The 27,990-nt window shown below is 33.6% G+C and overlaps 5 protein-coding genes across 7 annotated transcripts; 4 read left to right on the forward strand and 1 right to left on the reverse strand.

The window, feature by feature from the left end:
• Window positions 1-124: 124 nt before the first annotated feature.
• LOC124442854 (caspase activity and apoptosis inhibitor 1-like) lies at window positions 125-3,745 on the forward strand. The gene is given in 6 exon segments (XM_046993356.1): window positions 125-298; window positions 391-640; window positions 2,247-2,309; window positions 2,312-2,461; window positions 2,526-2,628; window positions 2,706-3,745. Coding segments are annotated over 6 exon segments (885 nt in total). The 5' UTR covers window position 125; the 3' UTR covers window positions 2,852-3,745.
• LOC124441765 (DNA helicase MCM8-like) lies at window positions 3,370-10,538 on the reverse strand. The gene is made up of 33 exons (XM_046992232.1): window positions 10,357-10,538; window positions 9,999-10,112; window positions 9,839-9,921; window positions 9,708-9,768; window positions 9,520-9,608; window positions 9,372-9,448; window positions 9,147-9,202; window positions 8,974-9,074; window positions 8,820-8,861; window positions 8,400-8,485; window positions 8,016-8,098; window positions 7,743-7,936; window positions 7,449-7,507; window positions 7,318-7,348; window positions 7,169-7,231; window positions 6,618-6,686; window positions 6,294-6,371; window positions 6,069-6,206; window positions 5,732-5,775; window positions 5,575-5,661; window positions 5,445-5,478; window positions 5,327-5,356; window positions 5,197-5,251; window positions 5,096-5,102; window positions 4,969-5,005; window positions 4,767-4,835; window positions 4,590-4,640; window positions 4,460-4,525; window positions 4,302-4,394; window positions 4,149-4,225; window positions 3,914-3,998; window positions 3,747-3,836; window positions 3,370-3,678 (listed from the first exon to the last, which is right to left on the reverse strand). The coding sequence occupies exons 1-33, from the start codon at window positions 10,442-10,444 to the stop codon at window positions 3,562-3,564; spliced, it is 2,454 nt and encodes an 817-aa protein (XP_046848188.1). The 5' UTR covers window positions 10,445-10,538; the 3' UTR covers window positions 3,370-3,561.
• A 71-nt stretch (window positions 10,539-10,609) lies between these two features.
• Window positions 10,610-27,987, forward strand: LOC124442853 (39S ribosomal protein L11, mitochondrial-like). Of its 3 annotated transcripts, none has more exons than XM_046993355.1 (4): window positions 10,610-10,733; window positions 10,875-10,970; window positions 11,596-11,689; window positions 27,674-27,987. In XM_046993355.1, the coding sequence occupies exons 1-4, from the start codon at window positions 10,623-10,625 to the stop codon at window positions 27,844-27,846; spliced, it is 474 nt and encodes a 157-aa protein (XP_046849311.1). In that variant the 5' UTR covers window positions 10,610-10,622; the 3' UTR covers window positions 27,847-27,987. The 3 variants fall into 3 exon arrangements, with proteins under 3 accessions (XP_046849311.1, XP_046849310.1, XP_046849309.1); XM_046993354.1 differs by lacking the exon at window positions 27,674-27,987 and adding an exon at window positions 22,636-22,910; XM_046993353.1 differs by lacking the exon at window positions 27,674-27,987 and adding an exon at window positions 17,044-18,094.
• Window positions 19,469-22,506, forward strand: LOC124442848. Its single transcript, XM_046993347.1, has 2 exons — window positions 19,469-19,534; window positions 19,976-22,506. The coding sequence occupies exon 2, from the start codon at window positions 20,086-20,088 to the stop codon at window positions 22,183-22,185; it is 2,100 nt and encodes a 699-aa protein (XP_046849303.1). The 5' UTR covers window positions 19,469-19,534; window positions 19,976-20,085; the 3' UTR covers window positions 22,186-22,506.
• Window positions 24,622-27,544, forward strand: LOC124442849. Its single transcript, XM_046993348.1, has 2 exons — window positions 24,622-24,678; window positions 25,111-27,544. Exon 2 carries the CDS (start codon window positions 25,221-25,223, stop codon window positions 27,213-27,215), a length of 1,995 nt encoding a protein of 664 aa, XP_046849304.1. The 5' UTR covers window positions 24,622-24,678; window positions 25,111-25,220; the 3' UTR covers window positions 27,216-27,544.
• Window positions 27,988-27,990: the final 3 nt, after the last annotated feature.

Genomic DNA, 27,990 nt, shown 5'->3' on the forward strand with positions numbered 1-27,990 from the left:
TAATAAAATAGAAAGACTTCGCAGATCATATTGAATTGTATAGACAGCATAATGACGTAGGTTTTGCGGTCTTTTTTAAAAAAAATTCCATTTCACTAAGACCAAAAAACTTATTCCTGCATGACATGTCTGAGTCGCTCACACTTCGTTACTTCTGCACAGTGGTTGCTGCCATGGTGACTATCTCCAACATGGCCGACAGTGGAGAAGAAAGACAGCGAGTTTCACCGGACTCTTCCACTCAGGTTTTAAAACAAGATAAACGAAAACACCGGAAAAGAAAAAAACACAAATATAAGTAATATTGTACTCATTGATTAGGAATTTGAAATCTTCTAAATGCCTATCCTCCAATCAAAATATTAATGTATTGAATTTTCAATATTGCAGATCTAAGAGAAGAAAACACACACATTCAGTTGAGAAAATCTCAGATTACAAAGAAGAGGGGTCAAAATCGTCATCCTTATCTGATGATTCAGGTAACAGTGAAAAGCTTGATACAAGTACATTGGACGAGTTCACCATTGATATTAAACCGTTAAATGAATATGTTGACGACAGAAAGAGACTTAACGATGAATTGTTTAAGATTTTGGATAGAAAAGAAATGAAAAAGTTCATGTCAAAATCTGTCAAGGTATGGAAATGAAATTGAATTATTTTATTTGTTTTTTGAACAAAACATGTACGTGTGACATGCAGATTGTTTATCTATACATTCTTGCAGATGAGCATTGAACTTGGAGTTTGACTAAAACTACTTCAAGTTAAAAGCAGGTTGCATGAATTGCAATGCACATCCAATACAAAGTGCATTCCATGTGAACTGTATAGCAAGAATGCCAATATTTATAAATATCATGCTTTAAATGTTTGGCCAAAATATGTTTGGTGAAGACTGGTCAACTTCATTTTAGCTCAGCCAAAGTCAGTTTTTGCAGTAAATAATGTAAAAAAAGTTTTCAAAGACTACATGTTCTTAGTTTGACATTGCCATGCATTGCCTTACCATTGTGCTTTTGAAAAATATGAAAATGTTGTCGTTAAAAAGTATTTGTAAGACATTGTTTATAATTTTTGGAGTTTACACTGATGGACATTCAAATATCCACACCTCAGCTATCAGAGCTTAAAATTAAAAAAAGATTTAAAAAATAGTCATATGAATGATATTTACCTTTGTATGTTTCTACAGGTAATTTTATTACTTCAAAGCACATTTTAAAATTTGTGTTTGCTATGCCTCCAAAGATTTTGATTCTTTTGACTGCATGCTACTGGTTATGTAATTGTTGCTTTTCTCAATATTATTATGTATTTTGGACATGAATAATTTCCAGAAAAACAAAATTTGCTGTGGGAAAGCTGAAATAACTTGTGATTTTTTAAATATTCTTGAGAATGAATGTACAACATGTTAGAAGAAGTCAACCACAGGTAGCTTTGCAGGATTACATTGTTTGAGGCCTGTATTAAAAAAGCTATTGTGGCAGGATTTGATGCCTTTGTTTGGGGTGTCTATAGTAACACTACCAACAGAAGTTGCAATGTCCAAGAGCATTCCTGCAATTGCGAGCTTATTTTTGGAACTTCAGCTTCTTACGTTGATTCCTTGCACTTTTCCTGTATCATCATTTTGCATACTAATGCAGCTCATAAAGAACGGTCTTTGATTATTGATAACACAAGAGCGTCTGAACAGACTGATGATGTTAGGAATTCATCGTGATTGAGGGAACAAACTGGACTTGGATGTTGTAGTGAACAGTGTCAAAGCTAGGTTTTCTAAGTGTAGAATTGCTTTAGGTTTTCTAAGTGTAGAATTGCTTTAGGTTTTCTAAGTGAAGAATTGCTTTAGGTTTTCTAAGTGTAGAATTGCTTTAGGTTTTCTAAGTGTAGAAAGCACGTCAAGAATTCAAATGGAATGATTCAATAAAGTGTTTTGTTCATATGTTGTTGTTAAGTGAATAAAAAATTGCTTCAAGTATTCATCATCAATGTAGGATCACGAATAGCTTTGTTATCGCTTACATAACGTATATGTCCAATGTCCAAGTCCACGCACAACTACCCTATTGTACTTTGTATACAATCATATAGATCATATTTTATGTGATGAAATTAATCGCGTAGAACATTTCCAAAACAAACTATGTTCCACTTAATTCACAATGCTATGATTTATCATGAAATGTGTTAAACCTCGCATTTTGTTTGATTTCTGTTAATTTGAAATGATTTAGAAACTAAAAATGGAAGAGTTAAAAGCCCGCTGCTTGGACGTTTTAGAAATTCTTTCAAGAAAAAGATTACTACGAATAATGGAAGGGGAAGAAATGGATTCTTCTTCAACAGAAAGCGAAACTGTGGCAGGAATGATGTTACCACTAATGACAGCTGTACAAACAGGGAGAACACAGTAAAAGTGTCCCGTGAATCAGTCATTGAAAAGAATGTGGTAGGCTTGTGGTGTTGTAAATTTCTATAGTGTGTAATCTACTTGATATGTTTTTATATTTCAGGACAGGACTGTGAATATCTTGGAAGAAATGAGTGTAGGACCTGATCAATATGAAATTGATGAGCTGGTCGAGGGAAAGCAAAATGTCAAAACAGAATGTCAAGGTGAATAATCAAGGCATTTTCTGGTTAGTAGTAACGTTTAAACCAAGATAAAAAAATTAGGAATTTTCTGATTTCAGATGATGGTGTAGCTAAAGATATTCTTCATGGAGATGAACAAAGCCAACAGGATGATGGAGATACAGCTGCACAGATTCTGGAGTTAGAATTACGTGCGCGAGCATTAAAATCATTAATGAAAGCACAACACAATGTTGACCCTTAAACTGTTGTGTTTAACATCTATTGGTGATGAAACTAAAGTGAAGAGAATTGAAATTATGAACAAAACACCTTATGGTATGGTGACCATTAAATTGTTAAAATGGTGTGCAGTAAAGGTGTAAGAGTGTCATTGATGATGGAATTATTTGCAAGAAAATTGATGAAAAGACCAATAAAAGGATTGCGTTCAAATTGAGAAGGTATGCCAGTGGAAGAAAAGGTATACCAGTTGAGGAGAAAGTATTCCAGTAGATGAGAAGGTATTCCAGTAGACGAGAAGTTATTCCAGCATACGAGAAGGTATACCAGTAGAGGAGAAAGTATACCATTAGACGAGAAGGTATACTAGTAGACGAGAAGGTATACTAGTAGACGAGAAGGTATACCAGTAGACGAGAAGGTATACCAGTAGACGAGAAGGTATACCAGTAGAGGAGAAGGTATACCAGTAGACGAGAAGGTGTTAGAGTAACGCAATTTGAGTTAAGTTTGACTATTGTTCACAGAATTAACCAGGTGTTTAGTTCCTTCGTTTTAATAGGATTTATAAATCTTAAGTTGGGTTTTACTTAGGGCAATGCATTGAGTTTCCAAATGACGTATATAACATCGGACCTTAAATTTCTGTACACAAATACAACTATTTAACATTATTTTTCATCCATTTTCAACAAAAAAAACACGAGAGGAAACCGTATTTGATCAAGTGTTTCATAAAGTACTCGATGTTTGCAGCTGATAAACACGAGCGCCTTTTTTCAATAAAAAGTTTTGGTTGTTCAAGGAATAAATGAAATCTTCAAACCCACTCACACCAAGTTTCAAATCCTATAAATAAAAGTAGAAAGTAGTAAACTGTAATGAAATGCTGATAAATAAACCATTAGTCAAAATACCATTGCAATATGTCTCATTTGATCCATTGTGAAAAGCGAGTTATACTCTAACTGAGATATTCTTTCCAATTCGGAAATAAAACGTTTCGCCTGTTGAGGATAAAGTTTTACAATGTATCACAGCTGTTGAAATACGAAGGGGGGAGGGGTGGGGAATTTTTGTCTACCTGCGCATTTTTACTCATGCCCGACCCGTTTTGTGAGCGGTTAAAGTCTAAACTTCCAAGACCATCGCTGAAGGTGTCCACAAGACTATATAAAGAGAACAAGTTTATGTGTATAATATCTTTGGTGAACGTTGAGGGCACGTCATCATTGATTTAAAGGCTTAAGTTTGATGAATGTGGTTGGGAAGTGTCTTTATCTATTTATTGCGTTCATGTAAACAGAGTCATGCTGTACCTGTATTTCATGATCTCAATAACGTCAATAGCATCTTGTCTAGTTGCTTCTTCACGAAGTTCCAGTCTAGATCGAGCCTGTTGTGGTTGGGCGAGAAAGAAAATATCATATTCATAATTTGAATTCCCTCTGTCATCATACATTTCACTTCACCTCGGTCAGTCGTATTAAAGACTCCAACTGTCTCGTTGTAATAGGGGTGCTATCTTGTGACCGATGTTGTTGACGTAGATTTATGTAAAATTTCTAATGAATTCAAAGGAGAATAGTGAGGAAACTTAACATACTTGGAAGAAGATGTATCCATCTACCTGAAGTTCTTCAGCTGCATCATCAGATATTATTGGATGAACATATTTTCTTGCATATGCGATGTACTGTCATAGAAAGTAAAAAAGATTTGTATGGCTTTATTTCATGATTTTCTAACGAAGAACAAACCTTTCTCAGTAAGATGCTAGGTATTGCATCCAGCTCTCTTCCTTGGACAACCTAAATATATTATCATTCTACGTATACTAATTTATTCATTGTTATCCAATCAACTGCACATTATGACGTGATAGTTTAGCTGTTGTTGATGGAGAAGTTGGTGTGATGGAGAAGATTTCACTTTACCTTAAGTCGTTCTGATAAAGGTTTATCTGCTTCCCATTGTGTTCTCATGTTTTCTTCGCGTATTTCATTCTGTGTCAAGTAAAAAACTCGTTTGTTTTAACGGCTTCTTGGTAAATAGAGATATTTCTCAAGCAATGTGGGAAAATATTCGTGACTGACTTCTTGGCAAAAAAAAAACTAGCAACTGATCTTAGCTTTCTACCTCGCTATTTCGTCTAACGGTGACTGTTTCAAATGGCCTGAAACAAAAAGAAAAATATCGAATTCAAAATTATCCATACTCTGTTCAGTAGCTCACCCTTAAAAATAACATGTGTTTTAATTGATACGTTGTGGCTAAGTTCTATATGTCGTTCCTGTGTTTATGAACCTCATATTGAGATTTGTCAGTAAATCCATCTCTGTTATCTTCTATATTGCATTCACTAACCCCTTTTTCCTGAATGAAAAGCCATTACATGTTCAGAGAGCATTGAATCCATTTCCTGTACAACATCAAAAAGCACTTTAAATTATTTGGTTTCAGATCAGTTTTTAGGATTCATTGTGATCAGGTTTACCTCGTCTGGTTTGTCGAGCATAATGAAGACCTTAAAACAAAAATTAAAGATATTTGAAACACTGCAGCACCGTCTTTGCATTTCTCTTGGAAATGAATGATGATATGTTGTGTCATACCAAGTCAAATCGTGAAAGCAATGCGCTACCCATTCTTGTAAATATAAAAGAAATAAATTTACAAGTTATCCGTCATAGGCAACGGTACCATTAAATGATTCAAAACCATCTATGAAATATTGTCACTCACCTCAAATTTTCAGCGACGGTTTTTGCTTTATTGTAATGTCCTCCAGCTGGATTCGCTGCCGCCAGGATTGAAGTTCTCGCTGGTAAACTTACAAGACAAAACAGGTCATAATTCAAGAAGTTGACATTATCATATACCACGAATGCTCCTCAACTACCTGCAAACCATGCCACCTTTAGCAATGCTGATACATTGTTGTTCCTAAAACAACGTGACGAAAAGCGTAATTTACATTCGACAACTTTTGTATTGATTATTCTTTAAAAAAATCCACGAATATTTTTTTTAGTAAGCTATGAAAAAAAGTATCGGGTGTCATCCTTGAATTTTTCTTCTCATAATTTCATAGTAAAGGAAAACTTTATTTGGAAACCTATATGAATCCTGGTATTGCCAACCAGGTCTCAAAATTTAAACAAAAAAAATAATCGAGGTACATCTTAAGTCTGTTGGAAGAATTTGAATTTTCCTATCAAAATTTAGTATAATCATACCATTGCTTCCAGTAGAGCTTGATGTTGACTTCCCATCTTATCAAATTCATCTATACAACAACATCCGCGGTCAGCTAAGACTAAAGCACCAGCCTCAAGGGCATATTCTCCTGACGAACTTTCCTTTGTAAGCGTAACCTGTTCGAAAAAATTTATTTGTTACATGTACACGAACGTACATGCATTTACACCAAGGATGCTGGCAAAATTGAGATTATCTCGTACAGTTAAACCAGCAGCCGAAGTTGTATTGCCACAAACATAAACCCCTCGAGGTGCCAAGTTTGAAGCAGCTTGAAGCATCTAAAATATAATTTGAAGTTTTACAAACGTTTTTTGGAATAAAAACCTGACAACTGCATCACGAAAAGTAATATTACACAAGATAAAAGGGAAGTGTGCCGAAAGCGACAGCTAAATATTGAATAAATTAAATGAAATGAAGCGGAATAATGTAATATTTACTTGACGATAAACCTGTCAAAATCATGAAATTTCTCCGTAAATTTTACGCGTTGACTTGAATAGAAATTCTAAGTAAATACGAACCTGACTTTTTCCCAAACCTGGATCACCAACAACAAGAATGTGTGGGTTGCCACGAACTGGGACACTGTTCTGGTATAAAAGTTAATAACTACTTTAGAATAAAGAAAAGGTTCTGTTCAGGAATAAAGTATCAATTGGTGGAAAAGTTCAACAATTCTAGTAAAGAATGTTCTTCTAACATTACTAGTTAACATTACTAGTAAAAATGTTCTTCTAACATTACTAGTAAAAAATGTTCTTCTAACATTACTAGTAAAAAAATGTTCTTCTAACATTACTAGTAAAAAATGTTCTTCTAACATTACTAGTAAAAAAATGTTCTTCTAACATTACTAGTAAAAAAATGTTCTTCTAACATTACTAGTAAAAAAATGTTCTTCTAACATTACTAGTAAAAAAATGTTCTTCTAACATTACTAGTAAAAAAATGTTCTTCTAACATAATTAGTAAAAAAATTCATAACACATTTTATAATACTACCTGTTGAGCCAAATTGTTAAAATGAAAATGTAAACAATTTAGTGAAATAATTGCGACATTTAATTGATACCTTATCATTTTGAAAACGTTGACAACCACCAAATAAACCGAGAATTAGACCAGCCTTGATAATCTACAGATAGATTAAAGGTATCGTGTTTTCGTTCGAGAGAGGGTGTGTTTTACTCTCAATAAAATTTTGGTGTTGCCTTCTTTTACCTCGTGTCCATAAATAGTTGGGCAAAGAGACCTTAATATATATTAAATATTAAAAATCAATTTTATGACTTCAGTTAACAAATGTCATTCCAATATGTACATAAATTCTTTCAACAACGTTGCGTACGTACCCACAAATAAGTCGAAAAAGGTCTTTTTCAGCTTGAATCTCCCGTATAGCGTACAATTCCTGCGGATGGTGAAAAATTTGAGCCTTCGGTAAAACACATTAAAAAAGGGATGATGTTCGGTAATTATTAAAACCTTGTGGAATCTAATCATTCTCTAGATAAAAGATTTGTTATTGAATCTTGATACTTTCCTAGATTCACGAAATACAATCTCATATATTAGCTACTTACGTTACTCGTGACATAGGACATTGAAATGGCACATCTATATTAGTGTTCTGTGTTTCCACTTGCCTTGAGAGTAAACTCCGCTGGAATTTCATCGCTTTCAGAAATCTTTTGATCATCTTTACTTTTCTCGACAGAATTAGCGAGAATATACAACAAAAACATTGATTTCTCTTTACTCCGACCTTTGTTCTCGTCTGCATCCGCTACTTTGACGATACCGCAAACTTTTACTATATCACCAGGTACAGCACTGTCCACTGAAAATGTACGGGGTAGTTGCTATTGTTCTCTCAAAAATTTGTTGTGTAAAACTATGAAGACTATTTAAAAATTCACCCAGTTCAGATGTGAGTTCGCATTCAACTGTTCTAGGAATACGGCCCGTTTCTCTTTCGTCGTCATCAATAATTTCCTGAACTCTGAAGAAAAAAGTTTCTATTGAAATGATTCATCTTAAATGTAGGATTCGAAACAAAAAGATTGTGAAATTGCATTTCGAAAGCACAAATTTCATGTTTACATGTTAAAATGCGCTTTGCAATTACTTTCAGTCGAGCAATGACCAACACATGAGGGTCTTCAACTCCGAAACGAGTTCAGATGAATTGGAGAGATGAGGTATGCTCGTTTTGATAACAGCACCACTAAAGCCCCTCTCCTCCTACACTTTTGCACCATAAAATATACCAAGCTATGTCATCATAAATATGTCATATTTACTTGATCGTTTGCCAATCGATCGTTTTAGTCAAAGGAGAACTTTCTAGTGGATTGAAAGATCGCCCACGACACGTATCTGATTCACACTAAATGTAATCGAATACATCGTTCATTTCATAAGTAAGAAATTCTGGTCAATGGCAATATGCTTTGATTAGTATTTGTTTTGGGATGAATAAAATGTGTCAATAACACATAATTTGTTAAAGTAATTACTGCATGGTGTTATTGAAATACCATACAGAAATCATTGGTGGGGTAGGTTTGGAAAATTTTTAGAGATGTGACTTACAGTTGATTGACACACAAGAAAATGTTTCTTTTAATCACTATACATGAAAAATAGATTGGTCACAAATGAACGCATGGCGTACCTATTTTTCGCGACAAAATTTTTTATTGCAGAAGAATGATTCATACCTTCGTGGGAAGCTTAAACTTTCCATCTGGCAATGGCAACACCTTGCATACAAAATATTTTAATAATAAATTATTGAAGTCATTTAATTTGTGGTCGCAGGTTGTGCTCACATAGAGCAAAAAAATTGTTGTTGCAAATGTTGTTTCACAATACCTGTATCTCTTTGCATGTGTTGCACATGAATGCCATATGTGAGACCATTGGTTTAATGCTACTCAATCTTACCACAGTTCCATGGATTGCAATGAATTTACCTTGAAGAATGTTGTAGATATGATTTGTATTGGTAAAGACTGTTCAAAAAGGCAAATTCAATGAGAAGTTACCATAGCAATTTGCTTTAAGATTTTTCAGTGGAGTGATTGGATGATAATTTTTCATTCTAGTTAAAGCAGAAACAATCAAAAGTTGATCAAAAAATACAGTATAAAGCAAATTCTGAAAAAGCAAGACATCTTGAGGTTGCAAAATATGCATCAAAATAAGACGAGAAGTGAACTGTAAATTTTCGACTTTATTTCAAAGTCATCCTCAGACATCCACGGAAATACCTAGCTTCAATGTGAGACACTCCAAACAAAAACTGTGAGGATGGTTGGCTTGGTAATTCATAAGAGGCAACAAATACCTAAAATAGAGATTATCTTCATTCAGTCACAGATATCTTGTTCAAAGAATTAAAAGATATTGTCCACAAACCTGATATGCAGCGAGACTTAAAGACTGGAGAAATTTTACAGGATTATCTCTTAGTTGTTCTGAGATGTTTGGTAAGCTTTCTATGATACCTAAAGATTGAAAATAATATGAACTCTTTTAATGACTGGCACATCCAAGATATTTTAGTGGCTTTGATTAATTGACTAAACTAAAACTGGTAACTGCACCTGGATGAGATGCAAGTTCTTTGAAATTAACAGTCAATGATCGTGTCATTTCAATGTCGTCCTGAAAACAGGAAATAATAAATGTTATTTTATAGTTTGCTCCTTGCTCATTTGTATATTTGATGCTATACCTGAGAGAACAAATCTTTTGTACTAGTAAAATAATTTTGAAACAAATGAACTTGCTGATCCAGAGATGAGTTTGGTACATATGCTGTTTGAAAGGATTTTTCATAAATAAATTTTATCAATTTTTTCAGAATTATTGCAGTCCGCTACTAGATCTTATACCATCATTTGGAAAGTATGTGTGCCAGTTTTTGTATGGGCAGTTGACCAGTGTAGTCTGACGAAGTTGAGTTTGTGAAGAAAGTACAGAGTTGGAAAACTGTGAAGTGTTATCATCTAGAAAGTGAATGAAAATGATTATACATTATGTTGAAATAATCTTTCATTTAACTGGAGACTGGATTAAATGCAAAACTTGCACTGGTAAATGCATAATATGACGGAGTTGAGGATTTCATCAAAAACCCCGATTGTTTTGTTAAAACATTTGGCAAATTTTAAAGCATTTTTATGATACTAAAAATGCATTTAAAAAACTACTCGAGTTTCCAATCCAAAATATCAAATAGCAGAGCAATACCATGTCGATTTCTGAAAGCGTTTCCTCGAAACCCACGTCGTCGCCCGCGCCAGAAATTTCCTCGAGAGTTAGACCCGGTAGACCTCATACTGCATGGTATAATGCTAGAAAATTAACATTTACCTTTAAAAAGAAATACGTTTTTTTTACAATTTTGATCAAATGAAAAACAGCCTCTTTAAGTTAAGTTTCCCGCCAAAGATGATCTCAATATATATCAGGAGTGAAATCCACATCCACTAAATCAAATGAAATCGCCCACAAACATGGCGGCCAAAGTTGCAAAGAAATCAAGTGAAGTTATTGGAAGATTGCGTACGTATATTCCTGCAGGAAAGGCTTCAGCTTCTCCACCTCTTGGGCCACAATTAGGACAGGTAAAATATCCCATTTTTATCTGAAATGGAATGATATTCATGCGATATATGTTCATTTAATATGAAGTCAAAAGTTTTTTGAGTGGTATAATAAATATGATTTAATAACCAATCAATCATGAATGATTTTTATTCCTGCAGAAAGGAGTCAACATTTCGCAATTCTGTAAAGAATTCAACGACAGAACAAAAGATTTCAAGCCTGGAGTTCCTATACCTACACGGATCACTTTTAAGGTAAAGTAAAATTATTTTTCATTTTTAAAAGTTTAAAATAATTCCATAATTTCGTGGCAGCGCGATTGAATTAAGACATTTAAGGTAAACGCAACTTTTTTTAATTTTTCAATGCATACATATTTCAGCTAACTAATGCCATCTTCAGTGCAGAATCATGAGTGAAATATTTACATAAAGTTAATGTATAATGAAATATGATACATGATAAGTGAATAGATAAATTATTTACAATATTGTGATTAGTTAACTTCCACATCCATCTTTTTGGTCTATTCACCTATCCAATTATCATATTTCATTATAAATTAACTTTTTGTAAATATTTCACTCATTACTCTGCACTGAAGATGGCATAAGTTTGCCAAAACATATAAGCGTTAAACATTTTTACTATATGTAAGTCTTTAAAATAATTAATAAGAAAGAAAAAACAGGAAGATAAAATTGTTCAGTCAAATTTACTCATAAATTACCTTGCTGTAATAACTATTGGCTTTTTATTTAAATTAAAAGTTTCATGATGTTTGTTGACATCAATGATTTGTAGCGTATAACTCAAATACAGAAGTGAGTAACAATATTTCTTGGTGCATAAAACTTCACTATGATTTATTTTATTAAGGCTGATAGAAGCTATGTATTTGAGACAACTATGCCTCCTGTTTCACATTTCTTAAAACAAGCTGCTGGCATAGAGAAAGGAGCTTCCAAACCAGGTTTGTTGAAATATTTTTGTTATCTATTTAATATGCATGGTAAATTGTACAATTTTCAACTGCAGCTGGATTGCATAGGGAAAGGAGCTGATAAACCAAGCACCGTTGGAATGTTTTTGTCAACTTTGTCTCACCATTTTTTGTTTGAAATATTCCGAATAGTGCTTCAGGTATTAGGAGACTTTGGGAGAATTTGAGAACTGATCAGTGCAAGCCCGAGACCAAAGGTCGAGGGTAGCACCAGCTCAAGAGTTCTCACAAATTTCTCCAAGGTTTGCGCAAGCTTGTGCAAACACAAAAAACATCTTTTATTTCTTTAAAAAAGTAACAACAATGAAAAAAGAAAAATTTAAAACAGGCATTTTAATATTTCTCCTTACATGTATTAATAATTTGTGGGCAAATTCTCTTTCATTTATTGACTGATTTGAGCTCAGATCTTTTGCACAGGCTAATGCAATCACAGCAATGGATTCATACACACACACACTTTTTATTGTTATTATTTTATAATCTCCCCCAAAAAGGTTAAATGAATGAATGAATGAATGAATAATTTTTTATTTCAACACGCTAACCATTGTCAACAAGTGAGTTGTTTTCCACATGGGGCGTGCACAAATTTTACAGAAATGAATTTTAACAAGAATACTAAATTAACAAAGTACAGTTCCTAAAACATTAAATTACGTTCTATAGACCACAAAGTTAGGTAACCTGTTTGTAAATGTAGATCGTCCAGGTTAATAATGTCCTGAGAAGGACTGTTTTTGTTGTTGTTGACTGACGTTTCGACAACCTTAGCGGTAGTCATCTTCAGAGTCAAAATGACAATAGACAAATCTATTTACAAGAGGAAGAGGATTAGTTGTTGGGTTTTGTTGGTTGGTCTTGGGTTCATTCTTATGATTGGCATCTATCCAAGCATTTTGATTGTTATCAAGGAGAGACAAGATTCGATTGTTGTCTTCTCTTAGCATGCTAATAGAAAATTTCAAATGGTCAATCTCAGCTGCCATTTCCGCGTTGTCTACTAGAAGGACGGCTTTTTCGTTATCATTGTTTTTCGATTTTTCTTCTAAAATACGTAGACTAGCGAGGATTTGGTCGAGTTTACTTGCATTATCGTCGATGTCTAACTTTTTTGAAACAATTTTGTCTGTGCTGGGTAACGTTAAAACAAATGTCTCGACATCAATCACGCGCGCCCGAAATTTAGGTTCTTTATCATTAGGTTCGATGCACTTTTCGTTTTCTTTCGTCTTGTTTCACTTATCTTTGGGAGATCTTTCAGTATTTATCGCGGGTAAGACTGAGTTTAGGAAAGTTATAATTTGTATTAGGCCTTATCAATAATTAATTTACACATTTTTTCTCTGTCATCAAAACATTTCAAGGTTAAAACTTCAATGATTGTGATGTTTAGTTTATGCTTATTGTTTATAATTATTTGCAATTGAGGGGATATGTACTTGTCTTTCAACAAAGATCTTTCAAGTTTATTGTTAAATTCTTTACTTCATCTACGGTTCTTGAAGGCTTCTTCATTCGTAATTTCTTTTTGTAAAATACAATAATTTTATGTTTTTATGTTCGTTGATTATACCCTGAAATGTTCTTGAGCAAAGCTGTGTGCGTTTTCACAATAAATATTTAATTAGAATTTGTATTTTGGTGAAAGGTCAACAATCAATTTTCTAACTTTAATTAAAATTTTTTGTTGATGTCATTTAGAAAATTTAAAACATTTTACGTCGTCATAAACTTATCAATCCATAAAGTTGGCTATAAAAAATCGTTGTAGACGTTTATAAAATATTCCACCAACAGAAATCCTGTACGTAATGATGGATGTACGAATAAAGTACAAACCTCCGTTGACAAAAAAAAAGGGGCAAAGTAAATTAAAAGAAATTGCAAACGGCATTTGTGCTATTTTGAATAATGGCTACGAAGGCGGAAGGCTTATTTTAGAGAGCGAAACAGGATCGTTGACGGCGAAGGATCATGATGATACAACGCGTAAGATAGAACAATGTGTAGAAGACTCGTTTCCAATGGAAAATTTGAACGATGTATTGCATAAAAGAAAGTATGGGTTTGACAAAAGCGACCGAGAAATTCATTTTGATGTCAAACCAATTATTGGACTTTTTCCAAAGTTATGGATCGTCAACTACAATGTTTGTCAAACCAATAACTCAGAAGTTAAAATAAGACATTTTAGCAACGAACAGTTTTTGAAATTTCTTGAAGATATGGAACAAAGAAAGACAAACTCAATTTTAGGTATGCACGAAAGAAATTTTTCGTACAATTGCCCTGTTAATCTCGAAGAAAGCAGAGAAATTCAAATAAAGATGCCAGAAAAAGTGGAGAATATTGTTAAAGATGGTAATAAACTCACGCATTATATTTCAGCTTTCGCCAACGGCAACGGGGGAAGTATTTATTATGGCATTAAAATGAACGAAGACTCAAAAAAATACACAGTTTATGGAATGAATGTGGCACACAATGAGAAAAAAAATGAAATAATTAAGAATGTTACGGACGCAATTGACTGTATGTTTGTTTGGCCTGTGTTTCAACCGGGCCAAAATAAAGAAGAAAAAGCAGGTAGTTTAGTGAGAGGAGAAGACTGGGAAATATATTTTGAAAAGGTTTTAAATGTGAAACCGAATAACCTCAAGTTTGTTATTGTGATCTCAGTGAATCCTCTCAACCGTGCAGTATTGATGAAAAAACCTGAAAGTTATTGCTTTGATGCTGATGCAAAAGTAAGAGAGATGGAGATAGAAGAAATCAAAGAGCGTCTGCTCATGACTAACTACAGACATATTTTCTTTCTAGAAGAAATTTCAGTACCATTACAGGTTAGGCGTGCTGAATGGAGTTCATATGATCAATTCAAAATTCACGTGACAGTCCTCGAAAAGCTTGTAAGTTATCGTAACGATGGTCTTGATGAGAAATTTTGTGAGTACAAGAAAGAGCTGCGTGACTCAAGAGATTTTATGAAAATGTGCTTGGCACAGCAGCAAGATGCTGCTGATTGTTTGCGAAAAGGAAAACTGAATGAAGCTGCAGAAAAATTGAAAGAGAATGAGAACTTTATCAAGAATGAACTTCAGACACCCCGAAAATCAAATGCGAAACATCCAGAATCAAATGAGAAACACCCAGAATCAAATGAGAAACACCCAGAATCAAATGAGAAACACCCAGAATCAAATGAGAAACATCCAGAATCAAATGCGAAACATCCAGAATCAAATGAGAAACACCCAGAATCAAATGAGAAACACCAGAATCAAATGCGAAACATCCAGAATCAAATGAGAAACATCCAGAATCAAATGAGAAACACAGAATCAAATGAGAAACACCAGAATCAAATGAGAAACACCAGAATCAAATGAGAAACATCCAGAATCAAATGAGAAACATCCAGAATCAAATGAGAAACACCCAGAATCAAATGAGAAACATCCAGAATCAAATGAGAAACACCCAGAATCAAATGAGAAACATCCAGAATCAAATGAGAAACACCCAGAATCAAATGAGAAACATCCAGAATCAAATGCGAAACATCCAGAATCAAATGAGAAACACCCAGAATCAAATGAGAAACATCCAGAATCAAATGAGAAACATCCAGAATCAAATGAGAACACCCAGAATCAAATGCGAAACATCCAGAATCAAATGAGAAACACCCAGAATCAAATGAGAAACACCCAGAATCAAATGAGAAACACCCAGAATCAAATGAGAAACATCCAGAATCAAATGCGAAACATCCAGAATCAAATGAGAAACACCCAGAATCAAATGAGAAACATCCAGAATCAAATGAGAAACACCCAGAATCAAATGAGAAACATCCAGAATCAAATGAGAAACACCCAGAATCAAATGAGAAACATCCAGAATCAAATGCGAAACATCCAGAATCAAATGAGAAACACCCAGAATCAAATGAGAAACATCCAGAATCAAATGAGAAACATCTAGAATCAAATGAGAAACACCCAGAATCAAATGAGAAACATCCAGAATCAAATGCGAAACATCCAGAATCAAATGAGAAACACCCAGAATCAAATGAGAAACATCCAGAATCAAATGAGAAACAGCAAGAATCAAATGAGAAACACCAAGAATCAAATGAGAAACACCAAGAATCAAATGAGAAACACCCAAAATCAAATGCTGCAATTTATTTGGTTCGATACCTGCATTGGAAATCTGTCGTAATGAGGGCTCAAGGGAATTACAAAGAAAGTGAAACTGAGGCAATTAAAGCTCTACAGGATGCAAAAGATCTACCTGTAATATTAGTCATTCCATGGCTGCATTTTAATATTGGTAAAATAAATGAAGCGAATATTGTTCGAAAATGCAATCAAGTAGAAAGCATAAAAAAGAAATTGATAAAATCTTATGAAGACGCACTTCGTTCCGCCATTTATCTTTCAGATTATCCCGAGAAGCTAATCTTTAGTTTAAAATGTCGAACCATCATCAGCATGGCAAGAGTATATCTGGGTTTATTTTTTGACGGGAGCCAGGTCTTTTGCAAACCGTGCATGAAAGATGATGTTTACAAAGCAAAGGAACTCCTTAAAGTATTAAAAGATCCAGAATTGAGCGAACATTCTTACTTGACGAAGGTTACCAAAGCTGAGATGCTTGTTGTGGAGTGTGAATTACTTCTCAGAATTTGGTTACAAAAAAGGAAAGGAAATTATTTGCAGAATACTTCTGAGAAAGCTAAAGAAGCTCTAAAAATCGCCAAAAAGAATAAATTTGAAGATGTGAAGAAGCTAGCAATTTATAGCACGAAAAAATGTGAAGAATTGATGCAAGAGGAGGAAACGTTAAATCGAGTGTTCTAACAAAATGAACATTGTGTATTTATGTAAATAGTTCTTTAACTTTTTATGTGTGATGATGAATAATTGATCTAATTTCATATCCATTTTATATTTGTGAACATCTGTATAAAAACTATGATATGGACCTACTTGTAAAAGTCATACTCTTTAAAGTTTTTGTCATCGTTGATTAAAGTAGCTCTAAGCTTTCAGCAATTCACACTTTACTTTTTGACAACAGTATTTTCTTGAAAAGGTGTAAGCAAAGTCTGTAATGTGTTCATTTTACTCTTTTTCTTTAAAGTGTGACAATACATTCCAAATAAATTGATCGACAGTCTATGTTTAGTTGCCATAAATTTAACTAATGGAGTTCGTGTACAGATAGAAAATTCCATCCAAAGATTGCCGTTTGCATTTCTTTAAATTCACGAACAAAATGTACCGTAATCTGTTTTTCTTTTTATACAGGAAAGGAGATCGCTGGCACAGTTACGTTGAAACATATATACGAGATTGCGAAAGTGAAGAAGTCTGACAAAGTTTTTCAGAATGCCTCCTTAGAAACTGTTTGTAAGTCTATAATTGGTTCTGCAAGAAGCATGGGCATACATGTGATAGACGGTAGGACTGGTGATCAATTAGGATGATTGTGTGGATAATAATGGGATATGATGTTAGACTTTGCTACTGTGAACGAACTTAAGTGAATAATTATATCCCGCATATGACGTAGCATGTCAGAAGACCGTATTTGGTCTTAGACTACATATAAATTGTACTGATCAGTGGTACTTATGCGTAAAACGCAATCACTGAGGGCGCAATCAGTCGTCTCCATTGCAAATACGTCGCTTGAAAACGTCACTTTGCCTCAAAAATTCGTTTTAGTTGTACACAAAAGTCTAAAATTTGTTGGCTTGTTATCGTGGCACCATCATTTGTAATATCTATGTCTTTTGCATCATCATGTTTAGTTCGCGTCATTTTTGATAGATTTCTAATAATGACTGACAGTAAGCTGGTACAATGAGATCTATGACGTATCTAAACACAAATCAAATGAATTCGTTTCGGCAACTTAGGAAACCGTTACCCGTTACAGAGTCATTAGTAAGTCCCATTTAAGATAACTAGCATGCTCAAATCTTGACTATGTGTGGTCTTTCATTCATGTTGCTCTCATAGGATGAAATAAATACAACTTTGTATTTACTTAAATTTCATTATCTTGTTTAACGTGTAATCCACATTTTTTGGTTATTTCGTTTGACTATTTCATAAATATAAATATCACAAATCATAAGTTATAATTGTTGAAATCTAGAAGTTTTCAATCATTCTCAGAAGAGGCTATACTTCATGTAGTAAACGTCCCATATCCATCATATTACATTAAAGTCCCATATTCATAGAAGGTTACATACTCATAGATGATCACAATAATAAAAATCTAAATGGAATAATTAAAACACGAGTTGTATTCAATTGCATCAAATATGGCATGTCGAAAATTGCCAAATTGACGATCTGAAATTTTTTGAAATCTGCCATAGCGCTCTCGCAATAAACTCATACAAAATTATAAATGCTTGAAATATTCTTTCTACATGATGCTTATTGTTTGTCAAGTTTCACCCTTCTATAGCTTGAATTAGTCAACGTGTTTAAAATTGTGTTTTTAATAAAAATGAGTGATTTGCTTTATCTATAATGTACAGACTATAGAGGAATGTCTTAGCGAAGCAAAAAAAAATACAGCAGCTGAAAGTGACAAAAAATGGCGTTATATAGCGTGCTCGGTTTTTTTTCTCCAATTAAAAAAAAAGTTTCATGGGTGTATGTTACCTACCAATGACATGTATGTAGTACTAATTACTGTAAGTTTAGTAGAAATCATTGATGCTGCCTCTGTCACCTCTTTCGACAACTTAGTAAAGATATAGTCAGTCTAAATAATTATGTAAACATAATTAAGGCCTTAAGTATGTTAACATCCTTTTTTGTAAACCTAACTGGTAAAAACAGACAAGATAATCCTAGTGATACGTGCGCCTAACGAGAGGTTTTCTTCCTGCGGAACGTTGAACAAATATTCAATACGCACGTTTTCCTTCCTCTTAAAAAAAGAGTGACCATGTCTGGGACCTACAAGGAGTTAAATTACCAAAAACCAACAACTGGAAGAAAGAAGAAACAACGTGAGTCTCACAGACAATATTTCATTGCTACATATTTACTTGAAGTGAAAAAAAAGTGTACTTGTATTGCGACAAATGTCAGAGTGCTTCCTCCTCTAAAATATGATTCCAACCTGAATCACTCTAAAAAACAACTACAATTTTTATTGTAATAGATTTGACTTTTTTTCAAATGATCTTTACTTTAAGATCTTAGATATAACCAAAATGCTCTTTACAAGAACAATTAATCATATTCACCATCATATAACTCACTGGAAAAGACAACCTTTGGCCTCTTGAATCTTGAGATTCGCTGCAGACGACAAACACATGTTGGGGGGCTGTCAACCTTGTCTTTGTGCAAAGACTTTGCCTTGAAACTGTAACTCCTACTTGGATGCTGCTTTTCGCTTTCCTTTCATCACATTGTTTGTTTTGAACACTATGTTTTGTAATCGAACAATGGCCATTTACACCATAACATTCTCTGTGAAAGATTGAGTTTTTTTTGCTTGTATGAATGAATTAAATGCTGCCATTGGTCTTTCGACTAACTGAATATAAAAGCTTTATAGTTATTGATGTCTGATTATGTTTTAACCGTTTTGCCAAGCAACCAGAACTATTCAAGTTTGACTTCCTGTAAGTTCAAAGAAATTCTTGAAGAAATATGCTTACTGAATAATTTATATTATGATTGCTTGATACTTTTTGCAACAATTTCCTGTTATTCTTTCAACAGACGAAGACGTCCTCTTTCTCCTGTGTATTTATCGCGGGTAAGACTGAGTTTAGGAAAGTTATAATTTGTATTAGGCCTTATCAATAATTAATTTACACATTTTTTCTCTGTCATCAAAACATTTCAAGGTTAAAACTTCAATAATTGTGATGTTTAGTTTATGCTTATTGTTTATAATTATTTGCAATTGCGGGGATATGTACTTGTCTTTCAACAAAGATCTTTCAAGTTTGTTGTTAAATTCTTTAATTCATCTACGGTTCTTCATTCGTAATTTCTTTTTTAAAATACAATAATTTGATGTTTTTATGTTCGTTGATTATACCTTGAAATGTTCTGGACGAAATTCCATAGCAAAGCTGTGTGCGTTTTCACAATAAATATTTACTTAGAATTTGTATTTAGCGAACCTCTTATGGTCAAAGGTCAACAATCAATTTTCTAACTTTAACTAAATTTTTTTGTTGATGTCATTTAGAAAATTTAAAACATTTTACGTCGTCATAAACTTATCAATCCATAAAGTTGGCTATAAAAAATCGTTGTAGACGTTTATAAAATATTCCACCAACAGAAAGCCTGTACGTAATGATGGATGTACGAATAAAGTACAAACCTCCGTTGACAACAAAAAAGGGGCAAAGTAAATTAAAAGAAATTGCAAACGGCATTTGTGCTATTTTGAATAATGGCTACGAAGGCGGAAGGCTTATTTTAGAAAACGAAACAGGATTGTTGACGGCGAAAGATCATGATGATACAACGCGTACGATAGAACAATGTGTAGAAAACTCGTTTCCAATGGAAAATTTGAACGATGTATTGCATAAAAGAAAATATGGGTTTGACAACAGCGACCGTGAAATTCATTTTGATGTCAAAGCAATTACTGGACTTTTGCCAAAGTTATGGATCGTCAAGTACAATGTTTGTCAAACCAATAACTCAGAAGTTAAAATAAGACATTTTAGCAACGAACAGTTTTTGAAATTTCTTGAAGATATGGAACAAAGAAAGACAAATTCCATTTTAGGTATGCACGAAAGAAATTTTTCGTACAATTGCCCTGTTAATCTCGAAGAAAGCAAAGAAATTCAATTAAAGATGCCAGAGAAAGTGGAGAATATTGTTAAAGATTGTAATAAACTCACGCATTATATTTCAGCTTTCGCCAACGGCAACGGGGGAAGTATTTATTATGGCATTAAAATGAACGAAGACTCTAAAAAATACACAGTTTATGGAGTGAATGTGGAACACAATGAGAAAAAAAATGAAATAATTAAGAATGTTACAAAAGCGATTGACTGTATGTTTGTTTGGCCTGTGTTTCAACCGGGCCAAGGTAAAGAAGAAAAAGCAGGTAGTTTAGTGAGAGGAGAAGACTGGGAAATATATTTTGAAAAGGTTTTAAATGTGGAACCGAAAAACCTCAAGTTTGTTATTGTGATCTCAGTGAATCCTCTCAACCGTGCAGTATTGATGAAAAAACCTGAAAGTTATCGCTTTGATGCTGATGAAAAAGTAAGAGAGATGGAGATAGAAGAAATCAAAGAGCGTCTACTCATGACTAACTACAGACATATTTTCTTTCTAGAAGAAATTTCAGTACCATTACAGGTTGGGCGTGCTAAATGGAGTTCATATGAGCAATTCAAAATTCACGTGACAGTCCTCGAAAAGCTCGTAAGTTATCGTAACAATGGTCTTGATGAGAAATTTTGTGAGTACAAGAAAGAGCTGCGCGATTCAGGAGATTTTATGAAAATGTGCTTGGCACAGCAGCAAGATGCTGCTGATTGTTTCCGAAAAGGAAAACTGAAGGAAGCTGCTGAAAAATTGAAAGAGAATGAGAACTTTATCAAGAATAAACTTCAGACACCCCGAAAATCAAATGAGAAATGCCAAGAATCAAATAAGAAACACCAAGAATCAAATGAGAAACAGCAAGAATCAAATGAGAAACACCAAGAATCAAATGAGAAACACCCGAAATCAAATGCCGCAATTTATTTGGTTCGATACCTGTATTGGAAATCTGTCGTAATGAGGGCTCAAGGGAATTACGAAGAAAGTGAAACTGAGGCAATTAAAGCTCTACAGGATGCAAAAGATCTACCTGTAATATTAGTCATTCCATGGCTACATTTTAATATTGGTAAAATAAATGAAGCGAATATTGTTCGAAAACCCAATGAAATAGAAAACATAAAAAAGAAATTGATAAAATCTTATGAAGACGCACTTCGTTCCGCCATTTATCTTTCAGATTATCCCGAGAAGCTGATCTTTGGTTTAAAATGTCGAACCATCATCAGCATGGCAAGAGTATATTTGGGTTTATTTTTCGACGGGAGCCAGGTCTTTTACAAACCGTGCATGAAAGAGGATGTTTACAAAGCAAAGGAACTCCTTAAAGTATTAAAAGATCCAGAATTTAGCAAACATTCTAACTTGACGAAGGTTACCAAAGCTGAGATGCTTGTTGTGGAGTGTGAATTACTTCTCAGAATTTGGTTACAAAAAAGGAAAGGAAATTATTTGCAGAATACTTCTGAGAAAGCTGAAGAAGCTTTAAAAATCGCCAAAGAGAATAAATTTGAAGATGTGAAGAAGCTAGCAATTTATAGCACGGGAAAATGTGAAAAATTGATGCAAGAGGAGGAAACGTTAAATCGAGTGTTCTAACAAAATGAACATTGTGTATTTATGTAAATAGTTTTTTAACTTTTTATGTGTGATGATGAATAATTGATCTAATTTCATATCCATTTTATATTTGTGAACATCTGTATGATAACTATGATATGGACCTACTTGTAAAAGTCATACTCTTTAAAGTTTTTGTCATCGTTGATTAAAGTAGCTCTAAGCTTTCAGCAATTCACACTTTACTTTTTGACATCAGTATTTTCTTGAAAAGGTGTAAGCAAAGTCTGTAATGTGTTCATTTTACTCTTTTTCTTTAATGTGTGACAATACATTCAAAATAAATTGATCGACAGTCTATGTTTAGTTGCCATAAATTTAACTAATGGAGTTCGTGTACAGATAGAAAATTCCATCCAAAGATTGCCGTTTCCATTTCTTTAAATTCACAAACAAAATATACCGTAATCTGTTTTTCTTTTTATACAGGAAGGGAGATCGCTGGCACAGTTACGTTGAAACATATATACGAGATTGCGAAAGTGAAGAAGTCTGACAAAGTTTTTGAGAATGCCTCCTTAGAAACTGTTTGTAAGTCTATAATTGGTTCTGCAAGAAGCATGGGCATACATGTGATAGACGGTAGGACTGGTGATCAATTAGGATGATTGTGTGGATAATAATGGGATATGATGTTAGACTTTGCTACTGTGAACGAACTTAAGTGAATAATTATATCCCGCATATGACGTAGCATGTCAGAAGACCATATTTGCTCTTAGACAACGTATAAATTGTACTGATCAGTGGTACTGGTCATTGAGTTCTATATAGTTATTATAGAACTCAATGGCGGAAATACGTCCGTTGGCCGCCATGTTTTTTACAACAGTTCCCAGTCCACTTAGCCGCTCCAGTTATTATAGAACTCAATGGTACTGGTGCGTATTGATGCGTTAGGCGCAATCACTGAGGGCACAATCAGTCGTCTCCATTGCAATCAGTTGATGAACATCGTTTAAAGTCCCATATTCATAGATGTTTACATACTCATAGATCATTACAATAACTATAAAAATCTATATGATAACACATAACACAAATCTATATGATAACACATAACACAAATCTATATGATAGCACATTTAAATGTAATTAAAATACGAGATGTATTCAATTGCATCAAATATGGCATGTTGAAAATTGCCAAATTGACGGTCTGAAATTTTTTGAAATCCGCCAAAGCGCTTTTGCAATAAACTCATACAAAATTATAAATGCTTGAAATATTCTTTCTACATGATGCTTTTTGTTCGTCAAGTTTGAACCTTGTATAGCTTGAATTAGTCAACGTGTTTAAAATTGTGTTTTTAATAAAAATGAGTGATTTGCTTTATCTATAATGTACAGACTATAGAGGAAATATCTTAGCGAAGCAAAAAAAAATACAGCAGCTGAAAGTGACAAAAAAAGGCGATATATAGCGTGCTCGGTTTTTTTCTCCAATTAAAAAAAAAGAAAATTTTCATGGGTGTATGCTACCTACCAATGACATGTATGTAGTACTAAATACTGTTAGTTTAGTAGAAATCAATGATGCTGCCTCTGTCACCTCTTTCGACAACTTAGTAAAGATATAGTCAGTCTTAATAATTATGTAAACATAATTAAGGCCTTAAGTATGTTATCATCCTTTTTTGTAAACATAACTGGTAAAAACAGACAAGATAATCCTAGTGATACGTGCGCCTAACGAGAGGTTTTCTTCCTGCGGAACGTTGAACAAATATTCAATACGCACGTTTTCCTTCCTCTTAAAAAAAGAGTGACCATGTCTGGGACCTACAAGGAGTTAAATTACCAAAAACCAACAACTGGAAGAAAGAAGAAACAACGTGAGTCTCACAGACAATATTTCAATGCTACATGTTTACTTGAAGTGAAGAAAAAAGTGTACTTGTATTGCGACAAATGTCAGAGATTTGGCCTCTTGAAAAAGAGCTTTGGACTGGAAAAGACCTTTGGCCTCTTGAATCTTGAGATTCGCTGCAGACGACAAACACATGTTGGGGGGTTGTCAACCTTGTCTTTATGCAAAAACTTTGCCTTGAAACTTTAACTCCTATTTGGATGCTGCTTTTAACGCTTTCCTTTCATCACATTGATTGTTTTGAACACTATGTTTTGCAATCGAATTATGGCCATGTTGTACAACACCAATTACACGATAACATTCTCTGTGAAAGATTGAGCTTTTTTTGCTTGTATGAATGAATTAAATGCTGCCATTGGTCTTTCGACTAACTGAATATGAAAGCTTTATAGTTATTGATGTCTGATTATGTTTTAACCGCTTTGCCAAGCAACCAGAACTATTCAAGTTTGACTTCCTGTAAGTTCAAAGAAAATTCTTGAAGAAATATGCTTACTGAATAATTTATATTATGATTGCTTGAAACTTTTTTGCAACAATTTCCTGTTATTCTTTCAAGAGACGAAGACGTCCCTCTTTTTCCTGTGTATTTATCGCGGGTAAGACTGAGTTTAGGAAAGTTATAATTTGTATTAGGCCTTATCAATAATTAATTTACACATTTTTTCTCTGTCATCAAAACATTTCAAGGTTAAAACTTCAATAATTGTGATGTTTAGTTTATGCTTATTGTTTATAATTATTTGCAATTGCGGGGATATGTACTTGTCTTTCAACAAAGATCTTTCAAGTTTGTTGTTAAATTCTTTAATTCATCTACGGTTCTTCATTAGTAATTTCTTTTTTAAAATACAATAATTTGATGTTTTTATGTTCGTTGATTATACCTTGAAATGTTCTAGACGAAATTCCATAGCAAAGCTGTGTGCGTTTTCACAATAAATATTTACTTAGAATTTGTATTTAGGGAACCTTTTAGGGTCAAAGGTCAATAGTCAACTTTAATTAAAATTTTTGTTGATGTCATTTAGGAAATTTGAAACATGTTACGTCGTCATAAATTTATCAATCCATAAAGTTGGCTATAAAAAATCGTTGTAGACGTTTATAAAATATTCCACCAACAGAAATCCTGTACGTAATGATGGATGTACGAATAAAGTACAAACCTCCGTTGACAAAAAGATGTTCGCAAAGTAAATTAAAAGAAATTGCAAACGGCATTTGTGCTATTTTGAATAATGGCTACGAAGGCGGAAGGCTTATTTTAGAGAGCGAAACAGGATCGTTGACGGCGAAAGATCATGATGATACAACGCGTAAGATAGAACAATATGTAGAAGACTCGTTTCCAATGGAAAATTTGAACGATGTATTGCATAAAAGAAAGTATGGGTTTGACAACAGCGACCGAGAAATTCATTTTGATATCAAACCAATTATTGGACTTTTTCCAAAGTTATGGATCGTCAACTACAATGTTTGTCAAACCAATAACTCAGAAGTTAAAATAAGACATTTTAGCAACGAACAGTTTTTGAAATTTCTTGAAGATATGGAACAAAGAAAGACAAACTCAATTTTAGGTATGCACGAAAGAAATTTTTCGTACAATTGCCCTGTTAATCTCGAAGAAAGCAGAGAAATTCAAATAAAGATGCCAGAAAAAGTGGAGAGTATTGATAAAGATTGTAATAAACTCACGCATTATATTTCAGCTTTCGCCAACGGCAACGGGGGAAGTATTTATTATGGCATTAAAATGAACGAAGACTCTAAAAAATACACAGTTTATGGAATGAATGTGGAACACAATGAGAAAAAAAATGAAATAATTAAGAATGTTACAAAAGCGATTGACTGTATGTTTGTTTGGCCTGTGTTTCAACCGGGCCAAGGTAAAGAAGAAAAAGCAGGTAGTTTAGTGAGAGGAGAAGACTGGGAAATATATTTTGAAAAGGTTTTAAATGTGAAACCGAATAACCTCAAGTTTGTTATTGTGATCTCAGTGAATCCTCTCAACCGTGCAGTATTGATAAAAAAACCTGAAAGTTATCGCTTTGATGCTGATGGAAAAGTAGGAGAGATGGAGATAGAAGAAATCAAAGAGCGTCTACTCATGACTAACTACAGACATATTTTCTTTCTAGAAGAAATTTCAGTACCATTACAGGTTAGGCGTGCGGAATGGAGTTCACATGATCAATTCAAAATTCACGTGACAGTCCTCGAAAAGCTTGTAAGTTATCGTAACAATGGTCTTGATGAGAAATTTTGTGAGTACAAGAAAGAGCTGCGTGACTCAGGAGATTTTATGAAAATGTGCTTGGCACAGCAGCAAGATGCTGCTGATTGTTTGCAAAAAGGAAAACTGGATGAAGCTGCAGAAAAATTGAAAGAGAATGAGAACTTTATCAAGAATGAACTTCAGAAACACCCAGAATCAAATGCCGCAATTTATTTGGTTCATTACCTGTATTGGAAATGTGTCGTAATGAGGGCTCAAGGGAATTACACAGAAAGTGAAACCGAGGCAATTAAAGCTCTACAGAATGCAAAAGATCTACCTGTAATATTAGTCGTTCCATGGCTGCATTTTAATATTGGTAAAATAAATGAAGCGAATATTGTTCGAAAACCCAATGAAATAGAAAACATAAAAAAGAAATTGATAAAATCTTATGAAGACGCACTTCGTTCCGCCATTTATCTTTCAGATTATCCCGAGAAGTTGGTCTTTAGTTTAAAATGTCGAACCATCATCAGCATGGCAAGAGTATATTTGGGTTTATTTTTTGACGGGAGCCAGGTCTTTTACAAACCGTGCATGAAAGATGATGTTTACAAAGCAAAGGAACTCATTAAAGTAGTAAAAGATCCAGAATTGAGCGAACATTCTAACTTGACGAAGGTTACCAAAGCTGAGATGCTTGTTGTGGAGTGTGAATTACTTCTCAGAATTTGGTTACAAAAAAGGAAAGGAAATTATTTGCAGAATGCTTCTGAGAAAGCTGAAAAAGCTCTAAAAATCGCCAAAAAGAATAAATTTGAAGATGTGAAAAAGCTAGCAATTTATAGCACTAAAAAATGTGAAGAATTGATGCAAGAGGAGGAAATGTTAAATCGAGTGTTCTAACAAAATGAACATTGTGTATTTATGTAAATATTTTTTAACTTTTTATGTGTAATCGTTTATGCGTAATGATGAATAATTGATCTAATTTCATATCCATTTTATATTTGTGAACATCTGTATAATAACTATGATATGGACTTACTTGTAAAAGACACACTCTTTAAAGTTTTTGTCATCGCTGATTAAAGTAGCTCTAAGCTTTCAGCAATTCACACTTTTTGACATCAGTATTTTCCTGAAAAGGTGTAAACAAAGTCTGTAATGTGTTCATTTTACTCTTTTTCTTTAAAGTGTGACAATACATTCAAAATAAATTGATCGACAGTCTATGTTTAGTTGCCATAAATATAACTAATGGAGTTTGTGTACAGATAGAAAATTCCATCCAAATATTGTCGTTTGTATTTCTTTAAATCCACGAACAAAATATACCGTAATCTGTTTTTCTTTTTATACAGGAAGGGAGATCGCTGGCACAGTTACGTTGAAACATATATACGAGATTGCGAAAGTTAAGAAGTCTGACAAAGTTTTTCAGAATGCCTCCTTAGAAACTGTTTGTAAGTCTATAATTGGTTCTGCAAGAAGCATGGATGTGATAGACGGTAGGACTGATGATCAATTGGGATGATTGTGTGGATAATAATGGGATATGATGTTAGACTTTGCTACTGTGAACGAACTAAAGTGAATAATTATATCCCGCATATGACGTAGCATGTCAGAAGACCATATTTGCTCTTAGACTACGTATAAATTGTACTGATCAGTGGTA

The sequence above is a fragment of the Xenia sp. Carnegie-2017 genome, unplaced genomic scaffold (genome assembly GCF_021976095.1).
Source record: "Xenia sp. Carnegie-2017 unplaced genomic scaffold, XeniaSp_v1 HiC_scaffold_20, whole genome shotgun sequence".
Taxonomy (NCBI): Eukaryota; Metazoa; Cnidaria; class Anthozoa; order Malacalcyonacea; family Xeniidae; genus Xenia; species Xenia sp. Carnegie-2017.

Bases quoted from the DNA above. Each gene is read 5' to 3' on its own strand.
- LOC124441765 (XM_046992232.1), bottom strand. From the start codon at position 10,444: ATGAGGTCTACCGGGTCTAACTCTCGAGGAAATTTCTGGCGCGGGCGA. The intron at 9,922-9,998 runs GTATAAGATCTA...CCTTTCAAACAG, and splicing joins CACATACTTTCCAAATGATG to CATATGTACCAAACTCATCT. The intron at 4,395-4,459 runs GTAGATGGATAC...TGAATTCATTAG, and splicing joins ATGCAGCTGAAGAACTTCAG to AAATTTTACATAAATCTACG.
- LOC124442853 (XM_046993354.1), top strand. From the start codon at position 10,623: ATGGCGGCCAAAGTTGCAAAGAAATCAAGTGAAGTTATTGGAAGATTG. The intron at 10,734-10,874 runs GTAAAATATCCC...TTATTCCTGCAG, and splicing joins TTGGGCCACAATTAGGACAG to AAAGGAGTCAACATTTCGCA. The intron at 10,971-11,595 runs GTAAAGTAAAAT...TATTTTATTAAG, and splicing joins CTACACGGATCACTTTTAAG to GCTGATAGAAGCTATGTATT.
- LOC124442848 (XM_046993347.1), top strand. From the start codon at position 20,086: ATGATGGATGTACGAATAAAGTACAAACCTCCGTTGACAACAAAAAAG.
- LOC124442849 (XM_046993348.1), top strand. From the start codon at position 25,221: ATGATGGATGTACGAATAAAGTACAAACCTCCGTTGACAAAAAGATGT.